General features: G+C 39.0%; 1 protein-coding gene across 6 annotated transcripts in view; it reads right to left on the reverse strand.

Annotated features, from left to right (window-relative positions):
* eml1 (EMAP like 1) overlaps positions 1-12,254 on the reverse strand; it is a 73,619-nt gene that overhangs the window by 17,713 nt on the left and 43,652 nt on the right. For 4 of the 6 annotated variants that reach the window (XM_084741754.1, XM_084741753.1, XM_084741752.1 and 1 more), the window contains exons 2-6: positions 8,862-9,044; positions 8,561-8,614; positions 4,749-4,887; positions 1,068-1,196; positions 831-859 (exon numbers count right to left, since the gene is read on the reverse strand). In XM_084741754.1, coding sequence (XP_084597880.1) covers positions 831-859; positions 1,068-1,196; positions 4,749-4,887; positions 8,561-8,614; positions 8,862-9,044 — 534 coding nt within the window. The remainder of the gene's footprint in view (positions 1-830; positions 860-1,067; positions 1,197-4,748; positions 4,888-8,560; positions 8,615-8,861; positions 9,045-12,254) is intronic. The other 2 variants (XM_084741757.1, XM_084741756.1) reach the window with 1 other exon arrangement.

A 12,254-nucleotide genomic window follows, 5' to 3' on the forward strand; every position in this document is an offset into this window, starting at 1 on the left:
AAAGGGATAATTAAGTATATTATATTCGATGAATTTACAAGTGGGAACATATAATGTCGTAGACAGCTTGTCACAAAGTTTGTAAAGTTTCCCCTAATTCAACAACTCACAAATCTCTCTGATTTTTAAAGGAGGAGGACAGAGATCTGATCTTAATGACAATAACGAGAATACATAAAAAATATCGGGTGTAAAAACAACGGCAGGATCAGATTGTTTATTATCTGGGTAACGTGTTTGGATACAGATCCCATTTTAATGGCAGGTGAAGGTTTGTAAAGCTTTTGGAGGCACTTTTTCGTTGGACTTCACATTTCCTCAATCTTTCACAACAGAGGATGTGTTGAATAGTCAGTATGGCCACAATGACAGGAGACCCAAACCTTAAATTAACCAAAGTTTGATTTAAACAACACAGAAAGAGCTTATTAAAAAGAAAAGATGAGTGGAAGTTTGGATGTGAAGATGTAGTAATGGATGAAGTGGTTATTTGCGGAGGAATGGATCATGGAAAGGACGAATGTTTGACACTGATGTTTAAGACACAACAACATGTAGAGACAAGCTCTCAGTGGTCCTCTGTGTGCAGAAAACAGTTCAAGGCACCGACTCAAACTATAGTGAACATAAATTTCTGTCTTGTTTTGGGGATATACAACACATAAATGTTATTTATTTTGAAAGGATTCCTTTATAAATGCATTGACCTTTAACTGACACAGGGAGCCGCTGAGTGCCTGGTGTGTAATGGCTCTCAGTGGGTTGTGTCAGAGCATGAATCTATCACAGCTGTCAGGCTGCAGAGCCATAAAAGAGCCTCTAGTTCTTACCTGCATTGAACACTGGATCCCTCTGTTTGCTGCAAAGTAAATGAGTAAACAGACAGCTGTCATTCACCATCCTGCCTCCAGATTCATTTGAAAGTGCTTTATGAGGATATCAGTGTGTTTTCTGGTGGATAAATCTAATCAAAACAAAGAGCCTCCTGTAATGTGTGGTCAGAAAGCGTCTGAGGATGAATGTGTGAGAACAGTAAATGGTAAAAGCTGATTTTAATATGATGTTACCTGTCACTTCTTTTGCCGCTGGAGTTGCTGCCGGTGGATCCGGCACGAGTTCGGTTGCCCTTGGAGTCGCCTGAATCTTTCCGCGTCAGAGTTCCCACATGTTCGTTTGAGTTGGCTCTCCTCACAGTGCTGTGGTGAGGAGGAAGGTGGACAGAGGCAAAGAGAGACAAGGGAGAGGGGAGGGGGGGGAAGCATAAGAAATAGGTCATAAAACTACCTGACGCTGCTTTTCTAAAAATGCCCTCTGGTTAAGTTTTCATCCAGGAAATAGCTTCTGAAAGCACGTACAGGGAAGATGTATTTATTTCATGATTCAGCTCAGACCAGCCTCATGTTTTTTTTTAAACTCTTTATAACAGTGTGAGAGAGAGCTTGCGCCAAAGCAAAAGCAAAATAAAAAATGTGGATGTTTGTTGCAGAGGTGGGAATAAGACACACACAAGTCTCAAGTCACAACTTTCAAGTCTCAAGCAAGTCCCAGGTTACCGTGGTGAGAGTCAAGCAAGTAAAGTCGAGTCATATGAAATTCTGATGATCTGCCCCAGTTTCCACATCTAACTCAGTTAAAACAGTCAAGTTTTATTTTCAACATTAACAAAAAAAAACTGTTGCAGCCTGTGAACACCTTATAAATCTGACTGATATCTGACATTTTGTGGCATCAATAACAAGCCTCAGAAATGAACAATAATGAAGAGTGGGATCATGGGAGTTGCACTTGGGAGTGAAATGCATGAGCACAATTTTTGAGCTGCAGACTGCATACTGCTGTTCTCTTCCTACCGTCATCATTAAAGACATAATCCTTGAATACCAGTTTTATTATTTTTGTTCTGACTCCTCCCATGCTTGTTTCAGTTTAGTTTTTATTGTTTGTAAAACACAGCCATGATGCAAGAAAATGTTTTCATAATTTACCAACACTTCAACATGACAATAAGAATGTACTTTTTCATGGTAGACAACTCTCGAACAATTCCTTCTTCCTAATCATCCTGATAATTTTAATTGTTTAGTTTTTTATTAGTTTCAATATTAGTCTTAGTTTATATAAATCATAATATGGGGGTTATTGTCAGGGGTTGAGAATAGATATTACAATACAAACATGTTGTGAAGGCCGTTGACTCTCAGTCATGTAGATATCCCAGTCTCCATAAACATATGCACAAATGTCTCCCCATGCTTTTTGTGCTGACAAATTTGACCACGCTGTCAGATGAAGACTTTCCTGTATATTTATTTTATTTAAATTTAGTTTTTTTATGCACACTATATTGTTTAATTTAGTTTTTGTTTGCTCTAAAGTCTAGTTTTAATTTTTATTTCAGTTAACTACGCTTAGTTTTAGTTTAGTTTTAGTTAACTACAATACAGACCTGTGTAAATCTGCATATTGATGGTGCAGACAGCCTGCCTATTCACAACAATGAAAAGGCTCCATCAGCAGTCCAACGGCCAGTAGGCCCAGTCACCTAATCCACCCTATGGGAGAAAAGTCTATTCAAACCCTAAAACTGGCCGGTGGCCGTTATCCCTTCTGGAGGGCCTGGGCATGTTTGTTCAGTAAAGAGCAGAATAGAATAGACAGTGACAGAAACTGTTGTTTGCTGCGTTATCCCATGAGGAATCATAGTAATTGGGCCACAGGGCATTGGGGAAGGGAGGCTGTTGTGTGTGTGCCAACACTGATGGGATTGTGACCAATCTGCAGTTTAGACTAATCCCAGACAGACAGTAAACAACACAAACCCCCAAAAAATGACAATTCAAACAACAAACAGTGTCAGTAATGATGCAAATGGTGAAAGGAAAAGTCACAGTTATCATTTAATATCATGTTTATTAGCAGCATGCAACAGAGCTGTGACGTGTCCATGATGTTATATAGTGACCAGTAAACTGTAACTTCCTCTCACCTGAGGGGCAGGTAAAGGATTCTGGTAGAGCGAGACAGAGAGGACAAAGTGGACAGATTGGCAGGACATCAGATTGTAGGTGGACAGGACATTAACAGGATATAACATCATAGGCTGAAACATGTTATCACAGAGAGACAATACAGGAGAGTGATAACATGTGAGACAGGACAGATGGGAAAGAAAGACACCACAAAGATAAACAGAGGAGACGACTGTAGTCACTCAAATTAAATCATCTAACAGCAATGAAATCCTGACGAGTTAAAAACAGGAATATTTATTTAAAGTAAATTGTGGATTTTACAGAAAAGGCGACTTAATGTCAAGATGATGTCTCTACACTTTTTGGAAGAAAAAGGGCCCAAAATCTCAAAATTGACCAGTGCATGAAAAAACAATGTTTTGTGCCTGCTGTGTCTGGCCTTAAACCCACCATTTAGCAAGAAAAGTAATTAATTAGCTTCATTTATAGCCAAACAGACACTTGTATTTTTTTCTTGGAATTTCAGGGATTTAAGAACAACATGGAATGAATTAAAAGCTTATAGAGAATGGGTATTTTGTTGGCTCATTCCAGATTCTTTTTTTAATTTAAATCCATCAACTTAAAGGCCAAAAATTACATAAAATAGTGAAGAAAGCAGTATTTGTGTACTAGAATTTCTTCTGGCCATTGTAGATAAGGCTTTGAAACAGCACTAAAACCTCTGGATGGAAAGTTTAAAGAAAGTTGTATTGTGCAGAAATTCAGAGAACTTCAATCCTGGAGGGGCTGAATTATGGGAACTTGAGTTCATGACTTTGGTATATCTAAAATCCTGGCCACAGCACTGTATCCAAGCAAAAAAAAAAAACTACTCATGGTTGATAAAGTTCCAAAGAAGTAATTGAAAAGTCAAATTCCTCAAAATCAAGAGATCCGGACGTAGAAAGTCAGCTAAGGTTGATATGAGCAAACTCCAGGAACAAGGAGACACTCAAAGACCAAATCACATTTCCTGTATTACTTTGTGTTTGGGGGGGGGGGGGGGGGGTTGTTCCTATCAAACATCCTCATGGTTCCATTTCAATCTGCAGAACCATCTCTTTCCTGTACTCTGCAATAAACCTCTAGGTGAAAGTCAGCAAGCCTTAAAAGTATCGACTCTCAGTATCAGAAAACATCCCTGAAGCAGAACTAAGAGTACACACACGGAAAATCAAAGAAACAACACCACAGGCGAGTCCACAGCTGTTTGGACTGAAGCAACTCTGTGCTGTCTGTTAAGCTTCATCTGATTATGGTAATGTTATCCAGAGATGGGAAAAGACTATTGTTCCCTTGACACATAAGACTGATAACCTGTGCTACACATGCATGTATAAACACACACACACACACACACACACACACAACAGAGAAGCAGAAACGGATGGTGATGACGACACTGTTTCTCTGTTTATCTGCCTTGTTTAATGTCAGTCGCTTTGGCTGATAAAAAGCCAGAAACGTGACATTTTATGGCTGGAATTATCTGTCCTGCCACAGACAGACAATGACCAAAAAAATGTCTCGAGACAAACGAAATGTCAGACAGAAAGACGTGATACATGCAAGGACTCACAACTGGTCTACACATAGCTTATATCTGGATTTAACACGTTTACAAGAGTGTTAAAAAGGCACAGAGCTTTGGCAGGAAACATTTGACTTAGAGCTGTACCTACATGTATATCTCCTGTGAAGCAACGTGAATAATTGGAATAATGCAGTAGATACCTCTTGTTGGCTTGTGTGCTGGTGTCCTTCCTGGATCCAGATCCAGATGGGGAGGGCAGAGTCCCGCTGCCTTTCTTTGGTAGGATGGTTCCGTTGTTTACTGTTGGCCGCAACGGCAGGGTGGCAATCATTGGCCTGGCTGGAAGAAAAAGAACACCAACAGAGTGTGTTCAGAAAAAAGAGGGATGTAAGACTTGCTGTGGCGTTATTATACTAACATGAGAGAGTGAGAAGTTACAGAATGCTTGTCAGAGAAATTGCATTTCCACTGTGTATAATGTTATCTTAATAATTAGTAAAATGAGATAAAAGCTTTATAAAACTGTCTTTAAACACAGTGTGGTGTCCCAGGAGGGTAGGGGTAGTGGAACGCCTCCCAGCATGCAGTGGTTTAACAGGTTTATGGACATCACTTTCTGTTTATACATCTTTCTACAGAGCTCCCACTGTCCCTGCAGGTCATCTGTTGTTTATTTCAGTCAGTATTAGCAGCACATATGCTCAGAGTGCTGTGTGTAATGGTGAAAATCATTCAGACATGAATGAATGCAGGGACAGTCAGATATAATGTTGATATTCAGTTCTGAGCAGCAAATCAGGCATAATGCTCAATTGGCAATTTTGATCCAGAAGAACTCAACATTTATTGAGTATTGTGATGGAAAAAGTAACATTTTAAATGAAGTGGCACGGCTATAAATACCACATTTATCATATACAGAGACATTTTTAGTTATAGTAACAGTCTTGAAGATTTCCATACAAACAAATGTCTTTTAATTCACTATTTTTTTGCTGAATGAAGTAACACAATGGTGACTGAGGCTATGGCCCACTGATGATATCACTTCCATTCACTATGAACTGGGTGTCTGTGGTGATAGTCCCGGAGAAATCACAGGCGCAGCAGGTGATTTGTTAATTTTTAACAGGTTTGTTTTATTCACCCTTGACTAGTGTAACATCCGAGCTTGGTTAGAGCTCACCCTGAAGAGCCAAAGGACAAAAAACACAGTAACACAGTCAGCTGCAGTATCCATTCAGCTAAAGGGCAAGTCCCATTAGTGGCCAGTCATGAAGCTATATTAGTGTGTTACTCTAGCAAACAGACTCTTTTAGTTCATATAGTTCAAAATATATTATAGATCCAAGATGAAACTTACATAAGAGAGATCTAGATGCCAAATAAATCTTCAGGACTGTTACTTTAAAACCATCCACTCTCTCAAGAATACTTAAAGTAAAACTATTAGCCCACTTAAGTTTTATTTTCTCCTATAATCTTTGCGTTGCCCACCTTCTTCCATGAAATATGTGTAATATGTCACTGTCCACTCTCTGTGTTTGTTGTCGGTTAACGTAATAATAATGGCAATTAATACTTGATTTGAACAGTAACACTTGGTAATTTTAATCTACCAATTATTATTGCAGCCTTAAGCACCACACATACAAAACTCTCCCTCTGTATTGTGCCCTTCAATGAGGTCTCAAAGACACATGAAATAATTGCAGTACAATAACGTCACAGATAAAGTAGAGGCAGCACGTGAGATTCATATAATCTTAGATGTATTCAAATACATTAGCTTATCTTTATGTTTTTTTTTCAGTCACTTTTCCATACATATGATACATGTTTACAAATCATGTGCAGGAGGTGGTTTGACAAAACAAAAGGGTCATGCACACACACACACACACACACACACACACACACACACACACACACACACACACACACACACACACACACACACACGCCAGTCAGGAAAGCCCAGAATAACAAATCCAAGCTGGAGCTTTATCTGCAGTGATAAATATTTAATAGACCCTGTTCATCCAACAGACACACACACTCAGGCAAACACACACACATGCATGCACGCTCAGGCCCACACACACATTTTGCTCTGCTATCTTTCGTGTAGTAATTACACAGCAGGAGGAAAACTGAGGTTGTAATTTTGTTAGCATGTTAAAGAAGATGAATGCGCGTCTGTGTGTGTGTGTCCATCAGAGTACATATGCGGTGTGTGTGCATGGGTTCAGCTCCGTGAGGCAGATCATTGTGCTTCAGTATAGAAAGGCAGGCTGTTGGCTCCTTCCAGCTATAAAGTGGAGAACAATAAGGGAAAGCAGCTCTGAGTCTGAGTCATCCTCCAGCAACTCCCAAATCAAACTGAAACTTCATCCATCCACAGTCACTCTGGAGACTGGAACTGGCAGCAGCTCAGAATCATAATCTGTTTCTGTTTCATCATTCAAATGCACATTTGAGCTCACAAAAAGGCATGAAGTGCAGCTAATTTCACATGCAGACTTCATCAGCCTCTTGGGTGAGGAGGCTAACTGAGACACAGATCGTATCAAACACACCTCTGCTGAAAATCAACACATGCAGTTTAGTTACACAATAAAAACAGCAAAACCAATCCATGATGCTCAGTGCTTTCTTATTCTGTGACGATGTGCTGGTTCCCTGTTGTTAGGTTTGCTTCCTCCATCTCTGAATTTCATGACTTTAATGAGAGAACAGATGAGAACATCCTGCATTCAGCTGAGTGATATCAGTTTGGGAGAGCAGTAGTACAAGTAAATCAAGAGTTTTGCCTGTTTCTTGTGAGAAAATGTGTCTCATAGCTGAATTTAATTCTGGACTGTTGAGGCTAAGCTGAGATTGTGTCAGAGAGGCGCCGTTTCAGTTCTAACTGAAAGGAACAGTTTGAAATTTCAGGAAATATGGTTATTCACTTTCTTGCAGAGGGTTAAATGAGAAGAGCCGTGTCAATCTCATATCTGTCTGTTCAATGTAAACCTGCAGGTATACAGCGACATGACGTCATGGCTTACTCCTTTCTTCATAAAGGACCCCGCAACAAAAAAGCTGAATTGATGGCGTCTGTGGTGTTTAAAAGTGCATTCTTTAAGTATGCTAAACGCCAATGCCCATCCTGTTGGGGGGGAAAAAGTCTATAGTTATGCATACTGTGCACGTGCATGAATGTGTAATACAATTAAGGGTCCTGGTTTGTGGGGTTGCAAATATGGTCCCCCTATGCAGCCAGCGTCTGGTTAGCTTATTAATAGTCTTCTTCAGAGGTGCTGTTAGAGGACTTTGTAATGGACAGAGCCAGTCTATTACTTCCACCCTGTTTTCAGTTTTAATGCTAAGCTAAGCTTAGCAGTTGCTGCGACTTGACTTCATCTTAGTTTACAGACAATAGAGTGGTGTCCTCATCTCATCTTAACTCTCAGCAAGACAGCTAACAAGCATATGTCCCAAAATTTCAAACTCCACTGTTACTGTAACCTCTGGGGCTGAGGCTGTAGTTGCTTACGCTGCCAAGTGTTCCTCTTATTTTGTCCATGTCACATCATGTCATTATACTTGGGAAATTTTCAGTAGGAATAAAACAAAGAAATGACATTAACAATTTTTTGTTTTTAATAGGCACAAGAATGTTAGGAGTGAACTGTCCTTTAACAGATGTATGCATACACAGATGTAAACACTCAAAAACAACTCAAAATGATCAAGGAGTTCTTGGACCCATAAACAGTAAAATAATGTGTGTGTGAGTGTATACTGTGGCCACAAATGTTCCCCTGGTTAACAATCAATCTATTTTCATCTTCTGACTCACAGATCATAGTGCATTGACCTCAGGCAGTGCAGGAACTATGTGTTTCCTAGTGAAATACTAATATATTAGACTACATACAACATAATACCAGCAGGCAGTGACTGAAATGTGCTTTTTGTAAACACCAGGCCTGGTTAGTGCAGACAGACTCCACAGTCAGCCTACCTGGCTTCCCAACATTGCTGTCTGCTGAGGGAGACTTTCTCATCAAAGCAGGGTCTATACACATGACGCACAACACGTTTAACAGCACAACACAGTCCAGGAGAAGCGAGGACAGAAGGGAGAGGAAGAGGAGATTGACAACAAGTCAGAGGAAGGATCTGAAAGAGGTATCCGCAGGAAAGAGACAGAATAAGGTGGAAAAAAGGAGAAAAAGGAACCCTCCAAAAATAACCCTGTTGTATGACATCCCAGAAGAAGTAAGTGAAAAACCTTTGATGCTTATGTCCTCTATGTATGTTACCTTTGGTGGGTCCTCTGCGTGACCCCATGGCCTGCTGCTCCTCAGACACGTTGAGCCGGCGGACCACATCGGCCAGAGCAGATTTCAGCAGCTGGATCTCATCCTCCTGCATCTGGACCCTCTGCTCCAGGGAGGCGATGCGGTCGGTCACCTCCATACTGCTGGCTGCTGACGCACTGTCATCTGAGGAAACACACGGACATCAGGTCAGAGATGCAGAAAGCATCACAACACTGATATATAAGGGCATATAATGAACTGAAAGAACATATTCATTTTAGGGGAATAGTTCAACATTTTGGGAAATACACTTATTTGCTTTTTTGTCAAACATAAGATAAGAAAATTAACAGCACTCTCATGTTAGCATAAAGACTGGAAAGGGGAGAAATAGCTAGCATTGGTTTTGTCCAAAGACAAACAAAGTCTGCCTTCCCAGAAACCAGCCAAGGTACCTGGAAGTCACTGCTCCTGGCCAAGAAATAGTTTGGAGCACAATTTCCATAACAAATTAGTCAGACTAGCTGTCATCTTTCTGAACAAGCTTCTTTTCTTTGGGCTAAGATAAGCTAACCGTCACTTGGCTGTATAGTTTCACATTTGCCGTACAGATAGGAGAGTGGCATCAATCTTCTCATCCAACTCTCAACTAGAAAGTGAGTAAGTATCTCAAAAAACATCTAACTATTCCTTTAATACACTTCAATTGTTGGTTTTAAAAAGACTGGAGCTTAAGAACCTACTCAGGTCTGACCAATACAATAAGACAGCAGCAAATTTTGCTCATTACAGATAAATAGATATGTTTGATACACAGGTTATGTGTTTAACATCTTTCACATTTGTGTTGGGATGAGTTTTTATTTATAGGCATTATTCATAATTTGTTTCTAAAATCTATTCTAAAAAAAAATTGAAATGTTTGTTTCTTCAAATATCTTTTCTCAGAGCACATCTTTTTTTCATAGTTAAATTACAGGGATCACTGCCAAAAAATGATTGTATTTAGCAAAAATGGTTTATGTTAAAAGGAATTAGAGCTGCAACAATTAGTTGCAGTCAACATTAGTTGATAAAAAAATAATTTGATTGATTGATTAATCTCTTCAGTCATTTTTCAAGTAAAAATATCCCATACTTGCTGGTTCCAGCTTCTTAAACGTAAGGATTTGCTGTGAATCGTTGAGTTTTGGACAGTTGGTTGGACAAGAGAAGCAACTTGAAGATGTGACATTGGGTAATGAAATTGTGATGAGAATTTTTTTTTTTGCATTCTATATAGAGTTAATGATTAATTGATTAAATGTGAAAATAATCAGCAGATTAATTGATAATAAGAATAATCATTAGTTGCATCCCTAAAAGGAGCTATATAATTATCACCATTCAAATAGGCATCCCTAAATATTATCCTAAATACCTACTACAGATGAAGACAAAAAAGGATAGAAAAAGAAAGGACAGAGCCAGGGATGAAATACAAACAGCAAACTCCTTTCAAGCCAGAAGTTCAATTTTTATGCTTTTATACTTTCAGACAGTTCGCCTGCGAAAGCCTTCGTCTTCTATGATTCAAAGAGCGGCTGCTTTTCTATTAAAACCTTTTATTCATGAGCCTGCGTGTTAATGTGTCTCTGTTCTTTGAGTTTAAACTAACTTAACACATTATTTTCACCTCTGCACCTGACACCCCGATAGAGGCCAAGCACCAGCCACCAGGGTCCACTTCATTAAGATAACACACACACACACATGCACATGCACACTCAAACACAGACACACACACACACACGCTCAGGGTCTCCTCCATTAAGACTTTGATGTCACGGTAGCTTGATGAAATATTAATGTAAATCACTGCTGTGTTTTCCCTGCAGACTTGCAATAACAGTCTGATGCATTATGCATTAGGGAGCAGGCATCTGGTGATTAGGCAGATCTGCAGCCTGTGTTCCTTAGGTGAATCTGAGCTGCCTGGTAACATTATGGAAATCTGAAGAAGCACTTGACTTCTGTAAATAACAATCTCAAATAACCAAGAACAGCAGTGTTTTAAACACACTGAAATGTGTGAAAAAGTATGTCTGAATTTAGATGGTCTGATGAAAGCAAGCTGGTCTGATGAGCCTCTGAATCTCTTAGATAAACAAAAACTGCTCAGGGGACTCAGGACATCCCCAATCTGAGGCTCTCCACAAATATTTGCTTGTAGATAAAAAGATCATTTCTTTTTTGGAACTTTTATTACCAAAAAAAAAAAAAAAAAATTAAATAATTGCAGCAACAAAAATAACGTAGGCCACAAGACATAACACAATTTAATACCGTGACATTAAATCTTGAAAGTAATCTAACTTTTCAACAAATAAGATTTTCCAACTAAACAGCAGAGGTGTTTTTCTAATATCAGAATATCATGAAGTGTAATACTGATGTTTTTTGCAAGTTGAACATGACAAATGATAAATATGCAGTGAGCCAAATCTAAATGCAATAAATTTTTAAGGGTTGCACGATGCTGGATTTTGCCAGTATCCAATATTTTGATATTTTCCAACTGATTTTGCCTGGCTGCTGATGTCAATATATGCACAGATTTTTTTCCCACCTAATTGCAGAGAACATTATATGACGTCTCTCCTGTTGTGGCATTAACATATTATTATGCCCCATCTCATCGAGATAAACGACCGGCAGACGCAGATATAAAATACAATGCTTTTCAAAATGTTCATATTCACTCAGCAAAATAAGAAAACTGCTGACAGCTTTTTCTTATTTTCTTCACAAATTTGTAGCAATGATCAGGATGATGGCTCTTAAGATGGGCATTAAATTTGTGGTGTTGAAGGATGCTGAGAAATCATTGCAAGTATCATGTTATAAGCTTGACATATTGGCAGAAATGCAATATTTCATTTTAAAACCTTTATTGGACAATACCAATTATATGCTTATGTTATCATGCATCACAATTTTTCATGTAACTTTTTAGCAAAATTCTTAATAGCTGCAAAAATGTCGTGTCAACATTGCCAGACATTACTGCTGTTAAAAAGAGGCCTCCTGTTTCTATATTTCTTCACAGAAATATTTAAAGGAGAGGTACGTAAGAACCTGGGGTTCAGAAATGAGTACAGCAGTCCAAATAGCGAGCTAAAGCCACAGACGCTACATTAAACAGATTGAATCCCTATTTAATAAATGATCTGTGGTTACAGAGAGTTGTTTCTCACACTCCCTCCTCCTCAGCCTTGAAGCTCAGCTCAGGCAGGATATTTGCAGGCTGCAGGGACACAAGATATACATGAGCGCAGGAGTGCAATGTTATCGAGAAGCAATGATGAGTCCTAAAAGTTGATCAGCTATTTATAACTGCAAATTGTCTGTCAA

The sequence above is a fragment of the Lutjanus erythropterus genome, chromosome 18, assembly GCF_056507025.1.
Source record: "Lutjanus erythropterus isolate fLutEry1 chromosome 18, fLutEry1.hap2, whole genome shotgun sequence".
NCBI classification, from domain to species: Eukaryota; Metazoa; Chordata; class Actinopteri; order Lutjaniformes; family Lutjanidae; genus Lutjanus; species Lutjanus erythropterus.